We start from the raw sequence: 26,719 nt of genomic DNA on the forward strand, positions 1-26,719 counted from the left end.
AAAAAAACATCTCGTTTTTCTTGACAATGTTGGTAATAAAAAAAAATCAACAGCAGTCATCCTATCAATGGGTTTTATATAAAAAAAAATCTTGAAACTATAAATTACTTTGGCTAAAACGACATGTACTTCGATTTTTTTCATGAACCAAACTTGGTATGAATATTTTGAAGGGTATTATATTTCATGGAATTGGTGTTTGCACTCCTGATCCGTCGAAAAACATGACTACCGTTACTAAAAATAGAACATGGGGGTCAGACAGAACTTTTTTGCATATATCTCCAAAACTTAAGGTTTAGCAAAATTCTGACAAGGAGTAAAAATGTTCAGCATGATGAGATATAGTCTATGTAAAAATGTTCGTATAAATTAATGTTGGAGTTACTGCCCTTCTACGACATCTATTTGCTATTTTTAATGTTACATGTATTTCTTTCAAAAATATTTTCCTCAGAAACTACTGTACAGTATTCAATGAAAACTGATATGAATGTTCCTGAAGTATGAGAGTCAGGAATTTTTATCAAAGGAAAAACATGACCGCTTTTACAAAAGATAATGTTGCTTATCAAGACAGGTGGACAATTCAGACTTATAATACACTTCACTTGAGCGTGTAATAGAACACCACGCGTGGGGCATCGTGTCAGTCAAGTACCATTCCAACCGACCAAAAGGAAATACCCCGATTCGAACGCTAATCAAATAGCACTCATCTCGTTTATATCGAATCAGTGTAATGATACCCGTGGTCATGCTACCATATAGGGTACACGATATAGGGTTTAAATGAACACTTCCAAGGCATATACAAGCAAGTTATATTTCAATATATATGATATAATAAATTATTTTATGGTGTCATTGTGCATCTCCCATTTTCTTTTTTCGAACTTGATGACTTTTGGTGTTCCCTGATATCCTGATTCAAAAAATGACATGAGCTTTGTCACTGATCGATCAAAAGGGGGCACCTATATCTTCTAATACGCAACTCCTCTAAAACCGCTATTTAAATGAAATTAATTAATTTCCCATTTACTTTATCATATAATGACATTGTACGCCTTGAATTTTTTTTTCAATCTGACAAAGGATTTCCTATATGGTTTCTGGGAAGGTGAGAGGAGGTTTTACTTAGTGAGCTTTGCTTGTACATGTAGTTTTTTTGTCTTTTTTTTAGTTTTTTGAATTTGTTTTTTGTTTCCTTTTTTTTTTTTTTTTTTGTTGTTGTTGTTAGTTTAATTGTGATCTTGAACTTTGCAAATTGATAAATATAGATATTACTTTTATACAAGGCTTAGATATTTTATTATATGATCAACTTCAATAATCATGTAATATTTCTTTTATGGTTTTAATCAGCATTTTTTTTCTTTTTTCTTGGGGGGGTGGGTGGGTGGGGGGGTAGTACTGTAAAATTAAAATAATACATATATGTACAATACCTAAACAGTCTTAATAAAGAATCATTGATTGAAATAAACTTAGTTATCAAAATATCTTACGTTATATAATCATGAGTTTATAAGTACTACTGTTCGATCTACATTCAAGTTTGTTTCCTAAACTAATATATTTCATAATCATAAACAGATAAAAAACATGCAGGCGTTCATATAAAAGAGTCGGGGGACATGGCACGTGTATGTATCAAACAGCTAGGAAGTGTGGGTCAGCGGAAAATTAAAGAATATGTGAGCATCATGGTTATGAAATAGATTAGTTTAGGGAAACAAACTTGAATGAATATGAAATAATACATGTAATACTTACAAACTCGTGAACATATAAGATAATTTGATAAATGCGCCAATCGGATAAAAAGTGTAGTTTAATTGTGCCATCATTATTTTTCCCAGTGGATTACATCAATATCCAAATAATAAGAAGGACGGTTGCAGGATCAGGGGAAATTCGGACTAGAAATAAAGTCAGAGTTTATACATACGATAGAAAAAAAGAACGGATTTTGTGAAACGTAAACCACCAGCGTATTATTACCTAAATTCATATAGTCTAGTACTTTGAGAGATCACCAAGTATATAACTAAACACATTTTAAAGTAAGGTGTGGAAGAAGAAAAATGATAAATTCCACAGTAATTCTTTAAAAATTAAACTGGAGAATGTCAACAAGTAATGCTAAAAATTTGTGTATTTTATCAAAGACCTGTAATTAATTATAGGTCTGATTTTCACTTATAATATATACAATGTACAATACTTATTATATACAGTATACAATAGACAATATTTATTAGCTGAAACACATTTACATTAAATGGTTATGACATGTAATATAAAGAATTACAAAGCAACAGATAAACACATTGGATAATCACACATATAACTATTTTAATGAGCATGATGTATTTAGCATTTTTACTTATTAATTGAACACTGGAATCTAATAATTTTATAACATATTTATTTATTTTGGTATTTAAAGTTTTAAGTTGATTTTAAAATAAAAAAAAATGATACTGAAATAATTTAGAATATACTTGGCTTCATGTATACAGGGATTTTATTAGTCCCAATTTCCTCTTGATTCCTGCAGCTCTCCTCTTTTTTATTATACACCGCTGATCAGACAGAGCTCTGCTGATCGGAGACTAACATAAACTCCCTGCCCTGGTATATAAAATAACATTAAAACTTTTTTTTAATTTTTTTTTTTTTTTTTGTTTTTCAAATATCATGAAAGCCATTAGTTTCTAAATTAGTTCGTATAATCTTCATGACACAGGGCACTAGTTACTTTTCTGGTCTTCCTTGGTCCTTATTTATTTTTACCCACTTGTAATCAATGACCTTCACCTTTACTTTTAGTGAAAACCGCACATGTTGAACTCACTGTTTGCAGTCGTAAAGCCAGTATAGGTATGAAAGGTTTAATACATAATTTTGACTATCACGCAAAGGAAATTTATCAGGGGTGTTACAACAAGCATCATGATGTGGGTAGAGGAAGGAAATCTGCTCTGCGGCCTGCCACTTGGATTCGGTGATGGTCAAAACGAAAAAATATCTCCTGCGCCGAATTCCAAAAGGGGTTACCACTTGGCTTAGAAAATTCACTTCAGTTAAACAAGCGCCTCAATTAGGAGTAGCAATTTCCAGGAGACAAATTCTAGTTAGAACAGGCACTTTAGGGAAGAGGTTAAAGCTTAAAGTTCCTTTAATAAACTCAACACTAGGGAAGGATTGGTGGCAGGGCCTCAAAGAAAGCCACCCAGACTTAGTGAATAGAAAGGCAAAAAATACTGGCTCCTAACACTGCAGGAAGATGAACAAACAGAAGGTTGACGAATATTTCCAGACATTAGAAGAAATCCTTACTTCAAAACAGAATGTCATTTGGAATGTGGATTAGACTGTCAAGTCTTTTGAACATAAACCAGTGAAAGTGTTAGCCGAGAAAGGCACCAGGAACGTCATTGGAAGAACAAGTGCAATGAGCACTCATGTCACAGTAGTAGCATCTGTTAATACTGAAGGGCATAAGATGAGTCCCTTGATTGTTGTTCAAAGAAAAACAGAATTTGAGAAAGATCGCTTTTTGGATTTAATATGACAGATGCTCCAGATAGAACAATGTGGGACTACCAAGAAAACGGTTGGATGGACAATAGAATTGGTGAAACGTTGTTCAAAGATATATTTTTCAAGAAATGCGGAGAGGATCAACCACAATTGTTGATCCTTCACGGACACTCGTCACATAAATCCCTCGCGTTAATTCAAGAGGGAATAAAAGAAAATATTGTTATATTTTCTTTACCGCCACACAGACCCATTACTTACAACTATTAGATCTATCAGTGTTTGGTCCTTTTAATAAACATTATGCCAAGGTATGTTCTGAGTTCCTACAGGAGAATATGCTCCATAAAGTTGACAAATGAACATTTCCAAGTTTATTTAAGGTTCAGCTAAAGTCAATATCTAGGACATTCCTTAATGAAATGTTTTCATTCATAGTTTTAATAATACATTAAATTTAGCACTGAAACATTGCTAGCAGAACCTTAAAGCTACATTGAACTCGGCCCTTAACATTGTTAACATGTGGGATATGCCCCTTTAATCCACTTGCCATACCGTCAGAGGCCTATTTATAGTCTCTACATCTGAATCTACTGCAACATTTTTTGTACTTGTACAGGACCATTTTATATCGCAACGGCAAATGGTGATAATACGGTGTCCATACAAAATGGAAGGCAATTAGCTGCAATAGTTTCTGAGCAGGGTGATTTTACACAACAGGAACTAAATATAAAGACCCAGAAGCTTTACTCCAATTTATTTTACAAGACAAGATACAGGTTATTTGTACTGCGGATGAGAATGGCTCTGTAGAGATAGATGAAAGTTGGAACGATGAAGCTCATACTTTGTTTCTACCTGTTCAGGTAAATAATGGTGCTGCTACTAAATCAAAGAAGTTGAATAATGGTTTTAAACAGTCACATTGGTTGTTAACCAGTGAAGAAGTGGTTAAGGAAAAACTATTGCTTCAACAGAAAAATGAGGAAAGAGAAAAGAAAAAGGCAGAAAACAAACTCAGAAAAGCTGAGAGGGAAGAGAAGAAGCTTGAACTTGAATTACAGAATGCATCTAAAAGTAAAATTAAAAAGGGCAGAAACGTTAAGACGGAGAACTGAAAAAATAGATTATTCAGGTTTCTTGGCATAATCTAATATGCAGAACAACAATTATTGTTTTTCATAAATGTTTGATTTCGTTTATTTACATTTGTAGATTTTTTGGTGTCTAAATGGTCCATGTGATATAGGCAATGATTGTCTTCATAAACATCGCAAAAATGATTGTAATCAGTAATTAAATTCAAACAATCCATATATTTGATCCAGATTTGTAACTGAAAGTAATCAATCTATATTATGTACGTTTTTATCATATGACATCATATGAGCAACTGGACGGTTGCTTCATGACAAGCAGAGGATGCTTACCCTACCAGTGCACATTGTCCATACTCCCAGTTTTTAGTAGAGTTCAGGTTGCTCATTTACTAGTATATTTTTTTTTGTGCTGAATAACATGGTCAGATAGTCAATAAATTGATCAATTAATCAGTTTTATTTAATCTAATGCATGATTTACAGACAGTTTTATAAGAAAAAGTTATACGAGGTCTTCAGGTAATTTAAAAAAAAAAAAATCATACATATTATTTCTAGTTAATCGAAGTACAAGATTATAGATAATATTTATAAATAACAAGTTATAATAAGTGACTAGTGCTACAGTTAAACGAAGCAAACAAATTTTAAAGTTGTTATCTAAAGGGTATAGCTCAGTTATCATGATTATTTGAACGTAGTGTCTGATTGCTGTTTGAAAAAAGTGTCTAAATTGGCGACAAGATGTCTGAAATTTTACACCCCTTGTCCGTATTTAGACCATGTTGCATTTTTGCAGGATTGAAGATTCTTCCATCTACCAATCAAGAGAAGCCATATACAACTGCAGGAAATAGTTCATTTGATACCCCTCTATACTCTTCTGTCATATACAATTACTGGCATGTCTGCATATAGCCTCCATGGACAATCAAACTTCCGATTTGAAAAACTGTCTGCAATTAGGCAAATTTCCCCTATTGTCGGTGTAAATTTCAACGCATTTGCTCATCTGCTTGGTGTAATCCCTTTTGGGATTCAGTGTCCGGAGCTTTTTTCTGATTTGCCAGAAAATAGCTCCAGACCCTGAATCCCAAAAGGGATTACCGGTACTGCTTGATAATAAGTACAATCTGGTCCATGTTCCCAGTTTTAGGTGGAGTCTGAGTTGCTCATTTACTTTTGTTACTTTGTATGTATTATTTTGGTTACTTTATGGTCTTTGTTGTGTTTTGAATTCGGAAGCCATTCAAAAACATCCAAAGTCTTTCCTGAGGCTGAGGCACCTGTTCTGGCATTCCGTAGACCTATGTCTTGGTAAGAACAGAGATTTCATCTCAGTTCAAACAAAATCAACGGGCGACTGTGAACCATGTAGATGCAAGACCTGTACCCAGATACTGCAAACCCAAATGTTTAAAAGATACAATGGACTGGAAAGGAATATGCCATTTTTTGAAACATGACTTGCATAACTGAAAACACCATAAACCTTATCTAGTGCCGTTACATGTACAGTGTGCAGTACATCAGCGAGACAGAACAACCATTCAACAGGCGAATGAATGGTCATTGCAGTGATTACAAATGGAAACCAGACCTCCCTCTAAGTCACCATTTGAGATCATAATAACAACTGATCAGAAAGTAATAGAGTGTCTTGGGAAAGCTTTTGGATGGAATTAACAAGAAAAAATAATTTATTGTTAGGTCCTGGTCTAAAGCTGGTACAGCACTTATAATGCTACACATCAATACACTGTACTGCTATAATTTGATTTGATTTTTCTGAATTGTTTTCTACATTTAATTTATTTCCAGTATTTGATAGCACACCCTCATTGTCATTCTCATCCAGATTCCTAATTATTTGGTTATGTGTGCCTTTGATGATGATACAATCATTCAGCATGATTCAGCTTCAGAATCTGCTATCTGTTAAATTTTACCATCATTTTGTGATGTGGAACATTCATACATGTATATAGACATTGATTTAAGTTATTGTTACGTTCCACATCATTTTAAACCATCCATCATTCCATAAGAGTGATTTTGGACTTCTGTTTAGACAATTATATTTGTATATTTATATTTGTTTAAAAATCTGTTGATACATTTATTTTAATTTCTGCTTATTTTAGCCCTTGATTAAAGAGGAATGGCTGACTAAACCATCATATTGATTTTTCACATTGTACCAGGGACTGAGTGAGATGCTGTTAAAGGCATGCATTTAATTTTTTATGTTCTGCATTATTTTAAACAATCCATCATCTCGTTAGAGTTATTGTCAACTTCTGTGTAGACAATTATATATGTTCATGTATATATATATATATTTGTATAAAAATTTGTTGATACATGTATTTTAATTTCTGCTTATTTTTAGTCCTTGATTAATGAAGAATGGCTGACTTAGACCTCCATATTAATTTCTCACATTGTACCAGAGACTCTGTGATACCATTAAAGGCATCCAAAGTCACTCCAATTCAGAGTGAAGATGTTGTTTCTGCTGGCAATGAAATTAGAGAGAAGTCATTCATTTCATGCAGCAGCCTTCCAGAGCCATCTATTGAACAAGAAATGTGTAAAGAGAAGAATAGGTATGCATGTAAATATAGATCTTACACTGCATATGTACAGTGTTAAACTAACATTTCTACAATTAAGATCTAGTGATATTAAAATTTTTAAACTAAGTGTGTATAAACCAAGTGTTTTAAAATTGAAATATTACCTTTGGAGAGTGTACATGGTTTATGTCATAGTTTGACCAAAACGCAGTATGAGATTTTCTCTTATAGTTTTATATTTAAGAATTGGCTGTGATGAAAATTTTGTCTATTGAAAAATAACTTAAATTTTCCATGTGCATATTGTTTATTAAGCAAAGTGCAATAAACAAAATATGTGCATGGAAAATTTACGTCATTTTTAAATAGACAAAATTTTTATCATAGCCAATTCTTCTAAATTAATTTGAAAACATGTTTTTATCTTTAAACATGAGAAAAGTAGCTCTGAATTCAACTGAATAGGGGTGTGTCAATATTTTTTTATCCATTGAGATATAACAAAATTATTTTAACCAATCAGATTACAGTGTTTATCTCAAATTAATTTATTTTGTTATGTAATTCATTCTAAGCAACTCCAAAATACTGCTTTTTAGATCATGATAATTATAGAACAACAGTTTTTAATATGACTGCATGGCCCATTGGGTAGCTAGGATATATACAATGTAGTTTTATCCTTGTCTGTCTGTTCTGATTCTATCATTGTACTGTCATTCCACAACAAATAGTTTTTATTTAATATGACTGCATGGTCCATTGGTTAGCTAGGATGTATAGTTTTATCCTTATCTGTCTTTTCTGATTCTATCATTGTACTGTCATTCCACAACAAACAGTTTTTTTTTATCTTGAGTATTTATTAATGAATGTTTTTATAAGGGCTCTATTATGTGTTTTAAAGTCTGAGGATCTAAAATGGCCCCAGGGAGGCATAACCAAGGACTTTACCATGTTTACAGTCTCCAAAAAGAATTAATGACAGGGCCATTGTGAAATCACTCACATCTTGATAAATTTAATTTTGTTGGGAAAGATGCCTCGTACCTCGCACGTTAAAGAACCCTGCTGTGGTATTCGGTAGGAGTGTGAAACTTTGCGCTCTGCCACAGGAGGCTAAATTGCCCAACCCTACCCACCCCCCCTTTTTCTAGTGGTAATCAAAATTTATTGACCCTATTATCCATGTGTCCCATCCCCTTTTTCATTTCATCATCATTTCATGTATGAATTGCCTGAATATAGCTGAAATATTGCTGCTTGGTTGTTAAACTCCAATACTAGTAATAATTAATTTTAATGGAAACTCCAAGAAAGTGGCAACTAACCCGAAATACAAATGTACATGCATTTGTGTATTGTGGACTTTAAATTAGAAACAATATGGTGCCCCAACAATATACATGTATAAATGTACAAATTTCTTTTGTTGATATATATTTTTTTAATGTTCCTTATAGTCTTTAATTCAACATATAGATTGCCAATAGGTTGTTCATGTAGATTTTGAAGGAAATAAACATTTTTGAAATCATGAATAATACGAAGTGTTTCAACCTAGTCAGACCTGGTTATAAAAAAATGTCAAATCAGACTTTGAAGGAAGTGTGTTTTTTCATTATTTTGTATGTTTGATTTTTTTTTTTTTATTTCTAGGACTAGTCCTCTGAACAAGACTAAGATTGAGAGTGCAACACCTTCACTCAAGGCTTCAGGTAAGGCTTTATTATAGGTCTAAGGATTAAAGTATATTTTTCCATTGCTCATTTATGTGTGAAAGCCAGGGTAGTTGTACTCACAAATACTTTTAGCATATCCAAAGCATAACAATTATTTGAACTTGAATTTCCATTTTGAGCCATACATACATGTACATACATTATACATGTTATATACAGATATTTGGCATATTGTACACTTTTTCATCTGTATAGTTCCTAAAAAAATGTATGCAAGATATGACTCTGGATGTGGAGTGTTTCATATGGTTGAATATAACATGGATACATTAGTTGGTTGATTCAATCATGTTATATTTGTAAATGCAATTTTTTATTCTATGACTATGAAAGAAAAGTTGGTATTTAGTTAAGGTATGAGATGAAAATATTGTGTAAACCATGTAGGGGCCAAAAGAAAGCACTTTATTATATTGAACTATAAGTAAATGGATCTCTATAAAATTGTATTGCAAGGTTCAATAATGGTACAAATAATATTTGAGGGTCCCCTTTCACAAGGATATGCAGGGCTATTCCTGTAAAATTTCCCTGAAGGGGTTTGAATTCTACAATTCATAAGGGGTACCTCCTAGAGAATAAACTTCATTTTTGCAATGTGTTAACCACCAAGAAAATAAATTTCATTTCTGCAATGTGTAAAAAAATATAAATAATAATTCCCAAATAAGGTTTAAATATTTAAGTGGTGTTCCACCCCTCTAGGGAAGTTTCCTGGGTTAGCCAAAATAAACTAAAAACCCTGACTTTTTATGAAGACAGTCACAATTTTGACATGATAGTAGGATTGTTTTTCTCTAACTTTTAATTAAATAGTGTGTATGGATGGACATAAATTTATTCATTGTACATGTACATAATAAAGTTAAATGCTCTTTTTAATAAATTTCAGTTTACTGGTTCACAATTCAGTTACTGCTTATAAGTTTATTTTTTACTGTGAGCTGTGATACTGACTGTATTGGTAAGTTGGAGTAATAATTTCTTATAAAGTGTCTTGTTGTTTTACTCCCTTTCATATACCTGTTCTGTGGGTTTTCAACAACAACAAAAAAACTCAGAAATTTGAACTTAGGTACTTATGTAGTATTTTATTTATAGTATATAAATACTGTATAGCTAAGAGGGTGACAGAACAGTTTGTTACTTTGAGAAAATCATTGTCACCCAGAGGCATAGCTGAGGGTGACAATGTATTTTCAAGGGATAACAAACTGCTCTGTCACCCTCATAGCTATATGTTTTTTGTAATTGCTAAATGTTCCATTTTAGAATTTTAAAAAATATATTCCTCTGAGACTTGTGATAGAGCAGAATAGTGTCCTTGTATTGAACCAATCAGAGTTCAGCAAATTGACATGAATTATAATAAAATTCTTTGATACCCCATTATTTTGTTAATCATGTCTTACCTTTCACAGAAGGGGAACATATTGTTTTTTTGTGATTTTTTTCTTCTTCTTCATATTCTTTTTCTCATGACAAGTTTGTCCAGGGCATAACTTTTTTTGTCTTTTGATATTTGTTATATAAGTAGATCATATGAGAGAGATGTGTCGACTACCAAATTTGGTGACCTCAGACTTTGACTCTAGATCTTAAGTTCAAATAATTGATTTCTTGTCCAGGTCATAACTCTTTTATTGACTTAGGTTTTTCATATGTGGTACGTAGATAGATCAAATGTAGTTGAACTGTCGCTTACCAAAAATGTCATATGAAGACTATGTCATGAATGTGTCATGAACCAAAATTGGTTGTCTTTAACCTTGATGTTTGACCTATAGCTCTACATAGGAAGATCATATGCAGATGATGTGTCAAGGTCAAATAATCTATTTTTTAAGCCAATTTCTTGTCCAGGTCTTAGTTTCTTTAGCTCACTTGACATCTGTTGTTAATTTTTCAAAACTCATATCATATGAAACAGCTGGTCCAGTTTGAATCAAACCTGTTATGATGTTCCTTATGGTATTCTGCATAGAACAGATGTAGGGATTTTTTATTCTAAAGTTGATCTGAGTCAAAATTGTCGGACAACTCCTTGTCAGAGTTTTGCCCTTAAAAGGCAATTATTTAAACTGGTGAGATTCAGGCTCCTGGGATCCTTTTGTTACAAAGACTGATATGTAGGAAGATGATATGAAGACAATGTGTTACCAAAGTTAGTTGTCTTTAAACTTGACATTTGACCTCTGACTGATTTTGTATTACCCTGGTTGGGTTGTTGTCTTGGTCATGCCTCCAATTTCCATTCTCATTTTATAAAAAATGGAAGGTGCTAAATTAGTTTTTCAGAGTTGTTAATCAATGTTTTTATCAAATCAGTAAGCATCAGGTAAGTGATCAGGTTTTTTCATCCTATTGTTAATACACTGTATTAAACTTTATTAATGTTACTTCCACAAATAACAGCATTGTTTTAAACCAATAAGATAACAGCATTCAGTTTAGTTAGTCTTAAGAAAATAACAGGACTGTTTTGGGTTTTTGTTGCATCGCAATTTAGTCAGTGGTATTGTTTGCCTTTTTCAAAACCACATGTACCTCATCCTTTTCTATTGGGAAAATATTGGTGTCATTCTTTGAAATTAAGAAATGTGGAATTATTCACATGTTATTAATAGATAAGCAGTACAAATCCTTGAGTTTGTAGTTAAAATGATCAATTTTATAGATGATGTCATAAGCAGTTAATCAGAGTAATTTTAAACAGAAACAGCATGTACTATACTTTATTCTGTAAAATCCAGTAAATACTTTTTGAGTTAACAGTACAAATGTATGTCATTTTTCACACTTTAGACCAAGTAAACGTAAATGGTAGATTATCATCCAACCTTCACAAAAAAGGGGTGGGTGGGAGGAATTTATTTTTTATTTCTTATCTTATCAGATATTTGCAAGCCTTATTTTAGATATTGGAAGTTTCGGATATATTTTAAATCCATAGCCACATCAGTTCAGAAGAGAAACATCATTTTAGTCACATAGAAATGAACTATTTGTGTGTTATAGTCCCTCAATAGAAACTAGACAATTTGACACAAACAAAATCCTGATTTTGAAATTCCCACCCAAATTTTTTAGGAGCTGAAGGAGGTAAGAATCTACTAATTTTATTTGACCTTGGGATGATTTTCACTGATATTTCATTCTGGTTGTGTTGTTTCTTTAACATATTCACCATTTCTACTCTTTTAAAATCCTACAATTATATATTTACACAACATAACAGGGTATCATTTAATATCCAATAAGGTGCCCTATTTTATGGTGTTGGCTTGACTACTTTGCCGATATAGATGTATATATTTTTTTCATTAATGTTTTAATGACTAAGGTTTAGTTCTTCAAAAAATAAGGTAAAGAAAGAGAAGAAAAGTACTTAATGCTCCAATCAACTCTTTCATTGTTGTGTTGAATAAAGAGTTATCTATGTTGTGTTGAATAAAGAGTTATCTACATTGACCAGTATGAATAATTTTACTTACTCAGACACCTTTGTGGACAACACATATTCCTGTGATTTATCTTTTAAAAATTGTTGGGAAAGTTAGTGGCACTGAAAAACCGTGAGTTAGCTAATCTTGAGCAATTTAAGTCTTGGTAGTTAACACATTTTTTTTTTTTTTTTTTTTTTTTTTTTTCAGAAATTATAGGATTTTCTGCCAAGCTGATAGGCCCAGACTTGATATTAGACCCTGTCATCAAAGATAAAGCTGAAGACCAGAACAACTGCACAAACAGTGCCACCTGGAAATCAGTGATTTGGGAAGGTGGCCCCAAATCAATGACCCTTACTAATGGAAATGTATCAAAGGACAAGAAATACAAATTCAAGGACCCATATGGCTTAGTGATTCAAGATTTCACTGAGAAAGATTACAAATCCAAATACAAAGTACATGTGGGATTCACTTACAAAGAATTATACATTTCAAACATAACAGGTATGTAAACAAATAAACTACACATACAAATATATCTATATTGAGTAGGTAAGCATTTGTCTACCTTGTACCTGTTAAATAATACCAAGGTCATGAATAATGGAACATTATTTTCATGAAGTTTAGTAAATTGTACTGAACAATAATGTTTATACTATTATCATATATCATCCAGAAGAAAGTGGAATAGGGGAATGTGAGGAACAATACAAAACTGTAAAAGGCACATTTAATATATGGGCTTAAATGGTCAGTGATAAAATTCTAGCACCTAAAGTCTGCCATGGGCTGGTCTTTGAAATTATGTTCTGGTTAAATAAAATGGGCATCACACTATGCCTTAAATATATTAAAAAACAAGATAAACACAAGCTAGATGTTCCTATTTTTGGACAGATGCAAGAGATGAGATGTGGTTGATTCCTCTCCATTCAATGTACTTACATTTTATAGGTCTTTGGCTAATGAAGACAACAAGATTTGTTTCTTATGTCAAAATACCACAATATATCAACCAAGCATAGAACAACTACTAGCACTTACTGACAGTGCCAGAATTCAATTGAACTGAAAGAAATATTTACATCTCGCAAAATGGCACAATCAATCATATACATGTATATATGTAGTGTTTAGAAAAATATATAGTATCATTAATGATATTAGAAGAGTATAACCAGTGCAATTGACTACACTTTTAAAAAACTGCATTCAGTTTTGATATAAATGGTGCCATTTGAATTGGTTATTAGTTTTTACTTTTATATTGATTTCATGAACTTTTCAATGAGATTGAATTTTATTAAGTTAAATCTAACAAGTTTTATGGGGGGAAAATAGCATGGGTGCAGGAAATGCTCCTGAAAAATTGGCCCAAGTAGTCCTCTCTTTAACTAGGTGTCCTACAATCCATGAAACAGATAACATCACCCTATGTTGCAGTGGTTTGTTTTTGGGGTCATTTAGAATAAGGAACCGAAAGCTGGGTCTGTGAAGCATTTTCTTTCATAATAGCCTACTCCAGTTCAAGTTGATTTCATGATGATGATGATGATGATGATGTGAGCTTTTCTTTTGATCTTTGCATGCATAATTACATGAATTAATTCCTTATAGAATTTTCTTTTTTTTTTGGGGGGGGGGGAATGCAGGTGTAGATATATCAACTTCATATATTTAAGGTATCCACCGCTACTGTTTAACTCTGTTTCTTCTTAATTTGAAAGTTTATCACAAAGATTCCTATAAGTAAGTAAACTTTTTAAGGATATTTATTTGTTTAAATTAATATTCTTCCATGTTTAAGTATAGTTTAATATTTAATAAGATTTCATTTTTCATACCAGATTTAACTGGAAACTAGGCAAATTTTGTCTGTAAAACAATGCATACTTCTACCATTACACGAAATATTGTAATACAAATGTAATAGGATAATCAGATGTTAAGTATGAATAACCGAAATATTGATTATGAGTGCCATAGAAAAACTAGATTTAAAAAGTATGCAGAACTTCTTACACAGCAAACAATTGTTAAATCACTACTATCACTGTAATAACATGTCTTATTCTTTACTTTTTTTAGTTCATCCGGACCCAAAAACATTCAAGGCCAGTTTTCAGCTTGTTGATATGGTGGAGCTTATAGTGATGATAACTTTTAAAAGTCTGGCAGAACCAAAATTTGACTTTAAGTTGAAAGTATGTGCAATAATATTTATAGAAAGAAAATTTCTGAAGGTCTTATTTTTTATAACAAGTTTTCATCTGTTCATCAGCCAATGGTTGGTCCTACATTAAAGCACTATAAACTCTTCTATGATTTTTTGTAAATTGATTATAGGCCCAAGTACCAGATAAGTTTGCAAATTACTCATATGTAGATTTATATCTACATGTAGCTAAATTCTTAAAAAATGACTTGTTATATTTTTTCTGTCTATGAAGAAATAACTTCAGTCACATGGAGCACACTTAATAACCTCAGGGTTTTACATTAACTGTTATCTGATTGCCCATGACAAGTTAATGTGTTTTTTTGGACAAGAACAAATGGCACCTTGCTTGTCTGTTTGGACATAAAAAAGTGTGATGTATTGAATTAAAGAATAACAAACTAGCACAAGTGTCTGTAAACATCTGTTCCTTTCTTTGCAAATAACAGTGTAAATATATTAATAACTACCAAATGCTGCTTGTGCAAACTTTTAATTTTTTGTCGACCAATGAAAAATATTATTTATTTTTGTTAATCAAGTCAGGAAGTATATCTGTCAAGATAAAAAATATTGAAACAGTAACAAAATACTGTTACCAAAGTTCATTTTGGTTTGTAGTAATTATCGGTGTATTTAAAGGCTCACTTACATTTATGAAATTTCAGAGTTATTTATTTCTCTAATCACTTTTCCACATAAAAGTCTTACTTTTTTAGAAATATTCCCACAACATATAGGTCTGTCATCAGGGTCTGACAGTTCAATCAGCATAGGCAAATTTGTAAGTGGTTGGTCAACTATGTACCAACAACACTATTATGGCACTAAAATTCGGGCTTTAATATTTGGCTTCCTGACAAGTGAAATAAAAATCTAAAAACTAAAGTTAACATTAAACCGGCAAGAATGATTGGGCTCTAGGCTATATCAATTTGTCAGGCCTCAGAATAAAGTACTTGAAGCTCAGTATTTCATTTTTGTCTCGCCAGCGACAAAAGTCACGAAAGGCAATACTTTGGTTTTGCTTTTCCAGGGACAGCGTCCCAAAACTTTATGTTAAGTTTTCCGACAAGTTCATTTAAACATGAACCACTTATTCTAGGTCAATCATATTTGGTGTACATATGCATTACATTGCAAATTCATGCCAATTTTATGCATATACCCCCGCAGTCATGGTCTATTGACTTAAAAAATTAATATTAAAGGTTAATGTTAAGTTTTTGATAAGTTCATTTCAACATGTTCCACTTATGCGAAGTCAATGATATTTGGTGTACAGATGCATTACCATCATTGCATCTCAAATCATGCAAATTTTATGCATATACCCCCGCAGCCTTGATTTGTTGACTTAGAAAATTAAAATTAAATTAATTAATTTAATTAAGCTTTTTTATAGTTCATGTAGACATCTTTACTTAAATCCCTACTATAGGGAATTATTTTAAAGAATTTTCCACTTGAAGTGTTTCACATCTTTGATTTGTCAGATATTCCTATTTCTCAGTCCTTTCCTTTTTTATAATATTATATACAGTTAGTCATCAAACAAATTGTTATTATGTGACCAATTTTTATACCCTGCCACACAAAGTGGCGAGGTATTTTGTGATGGCCTCCAGAAAAGTTTAGTTGAGTGTTCATTCATCTCTCGCCTAGTGCATTTTGTAGTGGTAACACAAAAATGATAATCTTGTAATTTCATATTATCCTGATTATTATACAAAATATGAAAAAAAACACAAAATAATATTTAACAAATACTCCATGATATTGAAAATATCAAACAGGCGAGACTTACCTCTGTGATGATAGTTTATTAAATCCAGTGACAGTGTTATAAGCCTATCATCATGTGGCAAACTTGATATTAAATACTAATGTTTATAGTTCATAATATAAACTATTTCATGTATGTACCTGTGCTATGTGCTACATATACATGTACTTTCCTTTTTTACAGAATGAAACTGTTTCATTTGAACTTTATAAGGTTTTAAGAAATAAGACTTCTGATTACAACAGTTACCAGTATATAGCCAAACGCAAGTTGTCCTCTCCACCATGTCAAGAAACCTTTGTGGTCAATTATCAACTTTTTGGATTTGTTGGACAATTACTCAATAAGAATCTGGATGGTGGTTGTGAAAGTAGGTATTTAACTGATTTTATCTAGTTTATCATGTAGTGCATAAATGTCTGAAGCTCAATTATAGAATATTGTAGAAAAAAACTTGAAAAGTGCAGATAGACTGACAAATTAAATGGTATGGCAGTTATGTTTCCAACCTTTATTTACAGGCTGAAGTTGGGCCCACTTTTCCTAAAAGTCCTTTAAAAAATCTTAAAAAGATGTTTATATGATTGAAATGGAGATAACGAGTTGCACAAAAATGTCTCTTCACTCTTCTTTATCAAATTTGTGATCTGTAGTTCACTTCATTGACTTCAGTACACTGTAAAGTGTAAGGGTGTGCATCAAGTATTTTAATTTTAAGTTATGTTCAAGATACTGTATAAAAATTATTGCCCTCATTTCCCAAAGCTGCAATTCCCACACTTTTGTTTTCTATTTCATGGGCCATTGGCCTCTTCCTCAAGTCATCATCATATCCTCTTAGTGTTGTGCAACACATAAGGCATTCATCAGGTTCTTCCACTTAGCTCTGTTATTTGCTATTGCTATTCTTTTCATTTCACCCCAACTGATTTCATTCTTTTTCACTTCCCCATCTTACATCCTTCTGCATTTACCCTTTGGTCATTCTGGCTTCCTTCTGCCACCTTAGTGCTTTCCTCACATGCCTGATCTTATCCATTCTAAGCACATGCCCTGTGCATTTCCATCTCCTTTTCGTTATTTCCAAGTTGACGTTACTTAATCCAGTTTGTTCTGCAAGTTCAATGTTGGATACTCTATCATTTACTTTTTTTCAGTTTTTTTTTTTGGAATTAATGATCTCATCCTCTCGCATTCTTTCACAAAACAGCAGGAAAATCACCTTCTCCTGGTGTACTGTTTGTTGGATTTTTATTATACTAAATTAACCATAGAAAAAATGGTTATTAGCTTTGGGATTCACTACATTCTTAATTCTTTATTAGACCACAAAGCAAATAACGAGTAATGACCATCAAGATTGCACAGGCTTCTATTTGAATGATGCTAGCATACAAGCAATTATGCTTACAATATTTCCATACAAGTAACTAATATTAAACTTGTTAAAAATAATAACCCGAACATGTAACATGTGTCAGTATATGTAGAAATAACATGAACATGTAACATGTGTCAGTATATGTAGAAATAACATGAACATGTAACATATGTCAGTATATGTAGAAATAACAAATTCTGTACAATACGAGTTATTGGGCAGTTCTGAAAATGTATCCCGCCACACAATGTGGTGAAGTATTATGTGATACAATTAATAAAAAGTTATGTGTCTGTCTGTCCATCCCCAGACAGTTTCCATGTGATACCTTGAACTAATAATCATTGAATTGTAAATAAAAATACTTTGCATAGCTGATCATTACCATTAAACCACAGGTTTAGTTCAATTTTCAGCAAAATCTAAATATAGTTTTTGAATAGTTTACCATCCCCTTATTTCACACTTATGTGGTGGTGTATCACATTAATAACTTTTTTTTTTCTAGAATCCAGAAATCATACCTTAGTATACATTGCAACAGTTTGTGTAGTATCTGCAATTGTAGTAATGGGAATTATTGTTGGCTGTATAATGAAAAGAAGTAAGTATCCCTGGTGTCAATGTGATAGTCATGATCCCAAAATCTTTGTAAAAGAAAAATGTAATAAAATTAAACTAATGTTTTTCTCCACTTTTGCAAAATTTACAATTTCTGGCTTCATTTTTTCAAAAAGATCTCCATGTTATGCACAAATGCAAAAAGAGTTGCTAGTAAAATATGCACACTTTAGACTAAATAAGAAAATTCAGGTTGATTTCATTAAGCTCAATTTCTGGGCTACATTTGATGTAAACTTAACATACCCTTTTTGTAAGGTCAATTATTTCTATGTTAACTGTGTCTTTTCAGATTTTTCAATTATAAAAAAATCCCCATTTTTACAAAAGTTAATTCATGTTATAAATAGAAATTATGGTAATTGTTTCTTTTTTTTTCAGGAAATGGTTCGAGGACTCAAACTGGTGTTGAAAATGGTACAAGCCCTGAAACTAATACTCTTTTACGATGAAATTTCATGGTAAAAGAGTATTAGTTTCTTCTATTCTTACATTTGTATAATTGCCATAGTTGTAGAATTCTATATTTTTTTAGCAAATTTTACGCTAGGAAAAAACAGCATCTAGGCATTTGACTGCAATTCAGGTATTGATTAAATGGGTTTAAACAATTAAAGAAAATACTTGTAGTTAATAATTGTCTTATTTATCAAACATGTTTATTGTTTATTTTTTAAAATGAAATTATTTAGAAAAAAACTTTCTTCCACCATTTAGCAGATATTCTCTTTTTAAGAACTAGATTTTATTATAGTGATTCTTCATTTCATTGAATATTTTCTGCCCATTTTGCCATTTTTATCAAGCCTGAACACTTTCTGTCTCCCTTCCCTTAATTGATAAGTATTTTTTTTAACTTGTGTAAACCGAAATTGATTTTAATTCATCTAAATCATCTGTTTTAAAGGAGTATATGCCTATCTGTCTTAATATTATATTAGAAATATAGAATCTACAACGATAACGAGTTGATTATGGAATTTCTCACATTGTGTGAAATAAATTTTATAGTTTTGATTGCTAGGCATTCAGAGCTATTCAAACTATAAAATTTATTTCAGGAGGTGTGAGAAATTCATAATCAACAAGCTTTAAGTGTAGATTCCGTTTCTTTAATGCCCTAAAAAAGTAAAAAATACCCAAAAATGAAAAGCGTGCAAAATGGAATGTTTCCAATTCGTAAGAAACATGTTGATGTCACTTAAACATTCAAAACAAATGAAATAGACGATTTCAAAGGTTTTTTCACTTCAAAACTTATCGAGTCCCTTCATAATTCTTATTTAAGGTAGGAAAACAACCAAAATTATATCATTTAACTGAAATATAACTACAATGGCAATCAAGGCGATTCAAGATGGAGTCCAAGACAATCAATTTCTAAGCCAATCGAACTCTGAGAACAAAAAAGTCACTAGTGATGAGAACATTTTTTTTCCACAGCGGTATGAAAATTGAAGCAAAATTAGAAAATCTTTATTAAATTTCTTGTTTAACCCACAAACCAATTTTCTTAACAGAATGTCAATATAATCTTCATAAAAACATCTTAAGGCGAACAGTTTGACTTTGTCATAACATTATAAACAAAACAGATGAATCTTCATTCTTGGTCTATTTGCAGTATAAAATTACTTCAGTTACCACTGTGAGACCTTAAAAATACTGAAATTGTCTGGTTGTTAGTGACCCTGAGAAAACTGAACACCTGTCTAAACCAAACAAAACCTTCAGTCCTCTTGCTGTTTGGTTTATACAGGTTTAACTGTAATTTCTTAATGCAATAAAAAAACATTGACATAGTCGAAATATTTCATATTTATAGAAATATTTTATTTAAGATTTCAGTTCTGAGAGTGTATCCCATAATGAAAGTGGTGGGCGCTTGCTGGAGATGACAGAAGATACGCCATGAAAGATCATCATATCATTTATATTATAAGAGATCTTGGTATTTTTCAATTTTGTAAATTGATTGAATCTCATCTAAATTACGAGTTCATCATAATGAAATTTACATTTTGTAATGTGCAATGTAAAATGAATGTTAACATAACAATGACAAGCTTAATGTAGGTTTTTAATTGCCACTGTTATCAAGCTCAGAAGAAATATAGAAATCATCCTGCCTGTCTCTCATTCTTGTTTAACACTGTAGATGCATCTCCTCTAAAACCACTCAGTAGATTTGAATGAAATTCTGTTGGAAGATTATCAGATATGCATGAAGAGAATAATTGTCTCTGCAAAGGAGAGATAAACTATGTTGATAGTTTTACATGTCAGAACATCATAATTGCGACTCTTTCTATACTGCTATGCAGAATTGCATTAGAATGTTATGCTCTGTATGCCATTGATCTCAAAAGGTTGTTGTCTGATGTATGCGAGGGGAAATAATCAAACCTTGGAGTGTTGCATCTTCAGTGGTGGATCCAGGGGGTGGTGGGCTGGGCCCTCTTTTGAAAATAACAATTTTTTAAAAATTGTTAAACAAAATTGTTCAAGATACACTCGGAATGCATGGTTTGAGGTTTAATATTTCAAAATATTCTTGGGGGCATGCCACCAAAAGCACATTCTGATGATTTCTTGATCCTCAGAGGTGATCCTGTAAAGAAGTATTTTTTGGGGCCCCTCTTACCTGAAACTATGGATCCGCCACTGATCGTAATTCCTCATAAGTGCACCACCTTCTAAACTGCTCAATGAATTTGATTAAATTTGTAAGAAAGTTTAAATATTGATTGTTGATCTGATTAAATGAAGGTTATTATTATCTGATGACAGGGAAGGGAAATAATCCAATAAAATGGTTTTACATGACAATCTTTTAAGTGCAATTCCTTCTTAACCAGTGAATGGATTTTTATGACATTTTATAGAGTGTTTACACATTTTACATTATTGTGCTTGGTAGAAATATCAATGTTGGGTCACTGCAATGGGGGAAATTCAAATTAAAAATAAAAAAATGGTGTAAGTGTGCTTGCGATGGGTGTATTTTTTAACCATACTTCTAACTATATTTATTTTGATTATATAATAGTATCAGAGTATATATGTTAATTGATATATAATTTATGTGCTTGCATTGTTTGGAAAAACAAATATTATATCTTTCCTTAGCTAATGTGTTTCCTTCAGATGCACACCAAACATACTGTATGTATGATTCATGAAATATTATTAACATTTTTTAATGCAGCTTTATCTGCAAGGGTAAAAATTCAATTCTAATTTTTGCAATACCATTTCTTGATATATCTCTTTTGTTATAATGTGATGAGGATACCACCATATGTGTTTTAAATGTTACAGTTTCATTTTGTAATAGTAAGCAATAAAAACTTTAAATTAATAGTGTTCAAAGGGATATGTGCAGGATAATTACTAGGCCAGTGGTCAGACTTGTCTGACTTGAATTATGCCAAGAATTGCCAAAATTCCCACATCACAAGTCCCTAAAACACTGACGATTCACTATATTGCTCATGGATGAACTTTGTGGTGCATTGTCATAAGTGTAAAAATAGTTGGAAGTTATGACGTCATAGCAGTTTAAAGTATTTTGACGTCATAACTTCGGACTAATTTTACATTTACCGCTTTTTATGAAAAGGAGTGCTGGATTCAGTTTCTGTTCCAATATTTTTGGTTTTGTGTTCTTCATTGTATATTATTCTAGGATTTTAATGCTGCCAATGATAGGTTATGCCTTGAAACACATATATTGTATACTTAAATTTGCAATGCCTGTATTTAATTTTTACTTTGTAAATTAAAAATCAAATGTTCACTTGTTTCAAAAATGCAAGCATTTAAAAAAAGACTTTGTAGTTTATATGTTTTTCTTTTATTCAAAAAGAGACTTTTTAGGTATTGGTAAATGATGATTTGTTTTCAATAATTGCACTTAATATTTTCATATTTTATACCAAATGTTCACCAAATGTATTTGTTGATGTTTTAAAAGTTTAAAGTGAAAAAACGGTGTCATCCCAGTTGTCCCACATTTTATAATTACAGGTAAAAATGTGTGGGACAAGTGGGAATTGTTTACATGTTAATTAGTTGTTTTCACACCCTTATTACAATAGGTAATTATGTATAGTCTTTTTCTGAATATTATCTAATTGTATTATGTAGTATCTATAGATAAATTGTTCCTGAAGTATATTTATTGCTATAAAATATGTAACTTATTATAAAATAAAATAGATCTTTTCCAATCCTTTGTACCGATGCCTGGTAATAGAGGGAGATATTCCATGTGGATAGTTTGAATGCATTTTGAACTGTGCTTTTTGATGATGCTTTTTCCATTTTAATATTTTTCTCCTTGGGTGATAATTGAAACAACAATAATTTTTTCTAATATTTATTAATTGCTTTATGATATATTTCAATATTTATGAAAATAACAAGATTCACAAAAATTAACAGAGAATGATAATAATGCACTATTACAGTATAAAACAAACAGTAAAATGTTCATACACTTCTACCCAAGGTGAATAAGCTGAGATGCTGCTTCAGCATAATTGATAACTGTGATTTCCCCGTTGCGTAGTCTTTGAGTAGTTGCAGTCTGTCGTCAATATTTCTGTATTTGCGGCGTTTGCTGTGCCTTCCTCCAAATACACTGCGTGAAATGAAAAAAACGCCCTCGAATTGCAATGTTAGGAAAGACAGTCTTTGCTGCATTGATTGTCGCAGTCTCGAAGTCCAGAACAAAAGTTGAAGGCTGAAGTTGAAGTTGCTGGTTTGTACAGTTGGTATGTACAATACTAAAAAACCTTCTGTAAACGTCTTCACTCTTGCCAGGGAGTAGACCATAAACAAGAGGATACATCTGACCATTTGCTTTGCTATGAATTGTGTAGAGTTAAGTAAATACAGAAGGGCAGGTGAAGAATGTACCATTTCCAAAGATGGTGTCGTTATTGGCTAGTAGTTGAAGATTCTGTTGCGTTGCTAAGACCAATATGCGTTGTCCATTGTCATCTGCAAGAAGGAACTGTTCACCAGCTGATGTTTGGGTCCATTGACCTTGTAAATCAATGTCGTTGGTTGATGTTGGCAACTTTGGTAGTAGACGGGAACGTTGTCTATAAAGTATGCTTCTAGAAGACTGGAAAGTTGGTAGTTTTTCAACCATATTTTGTACTTCTTCATTCCATTCAGGTGTTCTCAATTTTGCTACCTCTTCATCATATAGTTTTGGTACAGGTGTTGCTTCTTCTCTACATCTTTTTTTTTTATTGTGTTTAACACCTTTGCTGCCTCTAACTTATCTGGCTCTGCTCTGTGGTTGTGTTGAATGTTGTAACCTACTGGTATGTTGTTTAAGGTTCTTACAGTGGCTGGGCATGTTCTGACAGCACACCGCCAGTAAACCCTTTCTTCACGACGATTCTTTACCTGGAAACGGTAATTGTTGTGGACAAGACTGTCCACCTCTACTGTTCTCTATGAATTCTATGTTTAGCTGTGCATTAGCCATTTTGACTTTGATTCAAGTTGACATTTTTACTTTCTATATATACCTCTTTTGAGATGTGTTCACATTGATTTCAACAAGCTGAAGTGGCATGTTGCTCATAAGCAAGCCCACTTAGAAATTGATTAGCCAATTAATGTGGTCAGTTATTAAAAGTTATTATATGACTGCTGGTTCAATTAATTAAAATAATTAACTTCACTTATTATTTTTATTATTATTATTTTTTTTAATTCCAATCAAAAATATGTATCTACATGTATATGACTAGATGGTGATAGTGGAGTACTAGAAAAAGACTATAACTTTGTCAAAACACTAATTAATTATTTGTTGTTATAAGAATGTTGGACAACTGGGAATATAGTTTTTTTTCAAATGTGGGACAAATGGGAATAAACCGAAAAAACATATATTTTATATTATATTTAGGAGTTTATTAAAACAAATCTGTGGTTTTGTATCTTGTGATTAAAAAATGACTTTTTTAGCTCACTTGGCATCTGTCGTTGTCGTTAGCAATTATACAAAACTCTTCTCCTCTGAAACTACTTGACTGATTAGACTTGGTATAAATGTTTCTTTGGGTATCCTACATAGAACTGAGGTGGGGATTTTTGATTCGTCGAAAAACATGGACACCGTTACTAAAAAAGAACATAGGGGTCAGACAGTAGTTTTTCATATATATTCCAAAAACCGTTAGGGTTAGCTAAATTCTGACATGGGTAAAAGCGTACAGCATGATGAAATATATCTCTGGTCAAATTTTGGTTTTAACCCATTAAGCCATGTTGAAGTTTTTGCCCTTTTTCAACATTTTTTGCTATTTTTAATGTTATTTCTTTCAAAAATCTTCTCGTCTGACACTACTTAAGCGATTGAAACCAAACTTGGTATGAATGTTTCTTGGGGTAGCCTGCATAAAACTGATATGGGGATTTTTGATCCGTCAAAAAACATGGCTGCTGTTTAAATTGAACGTAGGGATCAGACAGTAGTTTTTCACGTATATCTCCAAAACTGTTAGGTTTAGTCAAATTCTTTCAATAGCTGAAAAAATCCTTATTATTAGGACTACAAAATTCTTCAGGGATGAAAGTTGTCAGATGACTTTTTGTAAGAGTTATTGCCCTTGAAAGGGGAAAAATGCCCTTTTTTAACAGTTTTCATTCAATATCTTGAAATTATGATAGATTAAAAGAAACTTTCAATTGTTGAAATGATCCTTATTATAAGCTCTACCAAAGACTTCTTGAATCAAAATTGTTTGACAACTTCTTGTTCAATTTATTGCCTTTGAAAGGCAGAATTCAACCAGATGAGCGATTCAGGCTCTTGGGAGCCTCTTATTTTGAGTTTGATAGGTGACGATTTGTTTACATAATTACACCTCAATCTTTTTGAATTTTCATATATTGTTACAGCTTTATGATGCATTTGTTTTTGTTTTTTTATTATTATTTTCAGCATTTCAAGTTTTTTTTCTATTTATGTTATTTATTTGAAGTTGATGTCACTAAATGTTTGAAGTAACAAGGAGTTAAGGGGCCAAAGATTTGATTTTTTGAAGACCATATTTTTTTTAAATTCTTTGTCCGATTTGAATGATTTTTTTTGTAAATTGTTCCTCTTTACAAGAGTGTTCAGTAGTATGCTAGCGAATTTACTTTTTCATTAATCATTATTGAGAGAATGTGGTACAAAGTGATCCATGAAAGCAGAAACAGATTTTTTTTATTGTTATGCAATATTGCATTGGAACCAGTTCATTATGTTTATAATGAATTATAAGTCATTACAATTATTTAGTATGTCTAAAAAACTAATGTGTCCGCATTTGCCTCCTATGAACAGAGTTCATCTTGCTGGAGTTGTATCATGCCATGCTTGGTGAGCAAGTTAGTAATTTTTATATATAGTAGTGTTTCATATTTACAATAGACATGAATACCACAATTACACTTTAGCCTTGCGTTACTTTATTCCTGTGTGTGTGTGGGTGAGGGGGGAGCTTGCAAGTAACAGTGTACCAATTCAATGAACTACTATGCTTCTATTCATAATTTTACAGATGTTTTTCATATTGTTTTTTTCTAGTATGTATTCTTGCATGATCTTCTATTTATTTGCTTTTGCTGCTTTTTATATGCTCTTTGTGATATTTGTTATGTTTTACATTCACATCTTCTTCCTAAGTATATGTATGTTTAATTCTTATTTGAAGATTTAAACTTTACTGTATGCTGTTTAACCTGGATGCAAACACGTTACTACAAGTGAATAAAAGCTTATTTCTATTTTTTCATTTATTTGTGATTTTTTCACTATCCTCGACTTTTTCAGTTGGACTGAAAGTCTATGTAAGCTTTTGTCATCAATCATATCATGTTGTGGTCGCACTGTCACTTGAGGTAATATCAGAGGATTTAAATGTTCCTTGCTTAAATAATAAAAGCATGAAGTCTCTATAGATTTTTGAAAACTTTTTAGGTGTTTAAAGCTACGAAAAGAGCTTTTGACGGTTTTCACTGTTATTGTCCCTTACGAAGCCTCGAAGTTCATATTAAATTGTGAAGCTTAGTATATATTGCTTATTTCTTGACAATTTTACAAGAAGTTTTTATAAACACATTCAATCTCTATCAGATACTAAATCTGTAACAATAACGTTTTGTGGCAATCAAAATTTAAAAATGTGCGAAGCTTCAATATAGACTCCATACTAGCCACAACTGATCAAGGTTTGACGTATGGGTTTTAAAAAATAAACTTATCT

General features: G+C 31.8%; 1 protein-coding gene and 1 pseudogene across 3 annotated transcripts; both read left to right on the forward strand.

Moving 5' to 3' along the window:
- The first annotated feature begins 2,797 nt into the window (after positions 1–2,797).
- On the forward strand, positions 2,798–26,240 carry LOC148610010 (uncharacterized). Of its 2 annotated transcripts, none has more exons than XM_088541832.1 (10): positions 2,798–2,889; positions 7,051–7,267; positions 8,897–8,955; positions 9,872–9,943; positions 12,633–12,932; positions 14,520–14,635; positions 16,619–16,805; positions 18,325–18,420; positions 18,819–18,870; positions 20,277–26,240. In XM_088541832.1, the coding sequence occupies exons 2-10, from the start codon at positions 7,068–7,070 to the stop codon at positions 20,350–20,352; spliced, it is 1,158 nt and encodes a 385-aa protein (XP_088397958.1). In that variant the 5' UTR covers positions 2,798–2,889; positions 7,051–7,067; the 3' UTR covers positions 20,353–26,240. The 2 variants fall into 2 exon arrangements, with proteins under 2 accessions (XP_088397958.1, XP_088397959.1); XM_088541833.1 differs by having other exon boundaries at positions 18,819–18,854; positions 20,279–26,240.
- On the forward strand, positions 2,900–6,788 carry LOC148610011 (uncharacterized; annotated as a pseudogene). The gene is made up of 3 exons (XR_015914831.1): positions 2,900–3,863; positions 4,175–4,232; positions 4,279–6,788. The product of XR_015914831.1 is annotated as an uncharacterized LOC148610011 (transcript).
- Positions 26,241–26,719: the final 479 nt, after the last annotated feature.

The sequence above is a fragment of the Perna viridis genome, chromosome 8, assembly GCF_037379345.1.
Source record: "Perna viridis isolate PV_CMFRI_1.1 ecotype Kerala chromosome 8, ASM3737934v1, whole genome shotgun sequence".
Lineage (NCBI taxonomy): Eukaryota > Metazoa > Mollusca > Bivalvia > Mytilida > Mytilidae > Perna > Perna viridis.

Excerpts from the sequence above, each read along its gene's own strand:
- LOC148610010 (XM_088541832.1), top strand. The coding sequence starts at position 7,068 with ATGGCTGACTTAGACCTCCATATTAATTTCTCACATTGTACCAGAGAC. Across the intron at positions 7,268-8,896 it reads ATGTGTAAAGAGAAGAATAG|GACTAGTCCTCTGAACAAGA; the intron begins GTATGCATGTAA and ends TTTTATTTCTAG. Across the intron at positions 18,871-20,276 it reads AATGGTACAAGCCCTGAAAC|AGATTTCAGTTCTGAGAGTG; the intron begins TAATACTCTTTT and ends ATATTTTATTTA.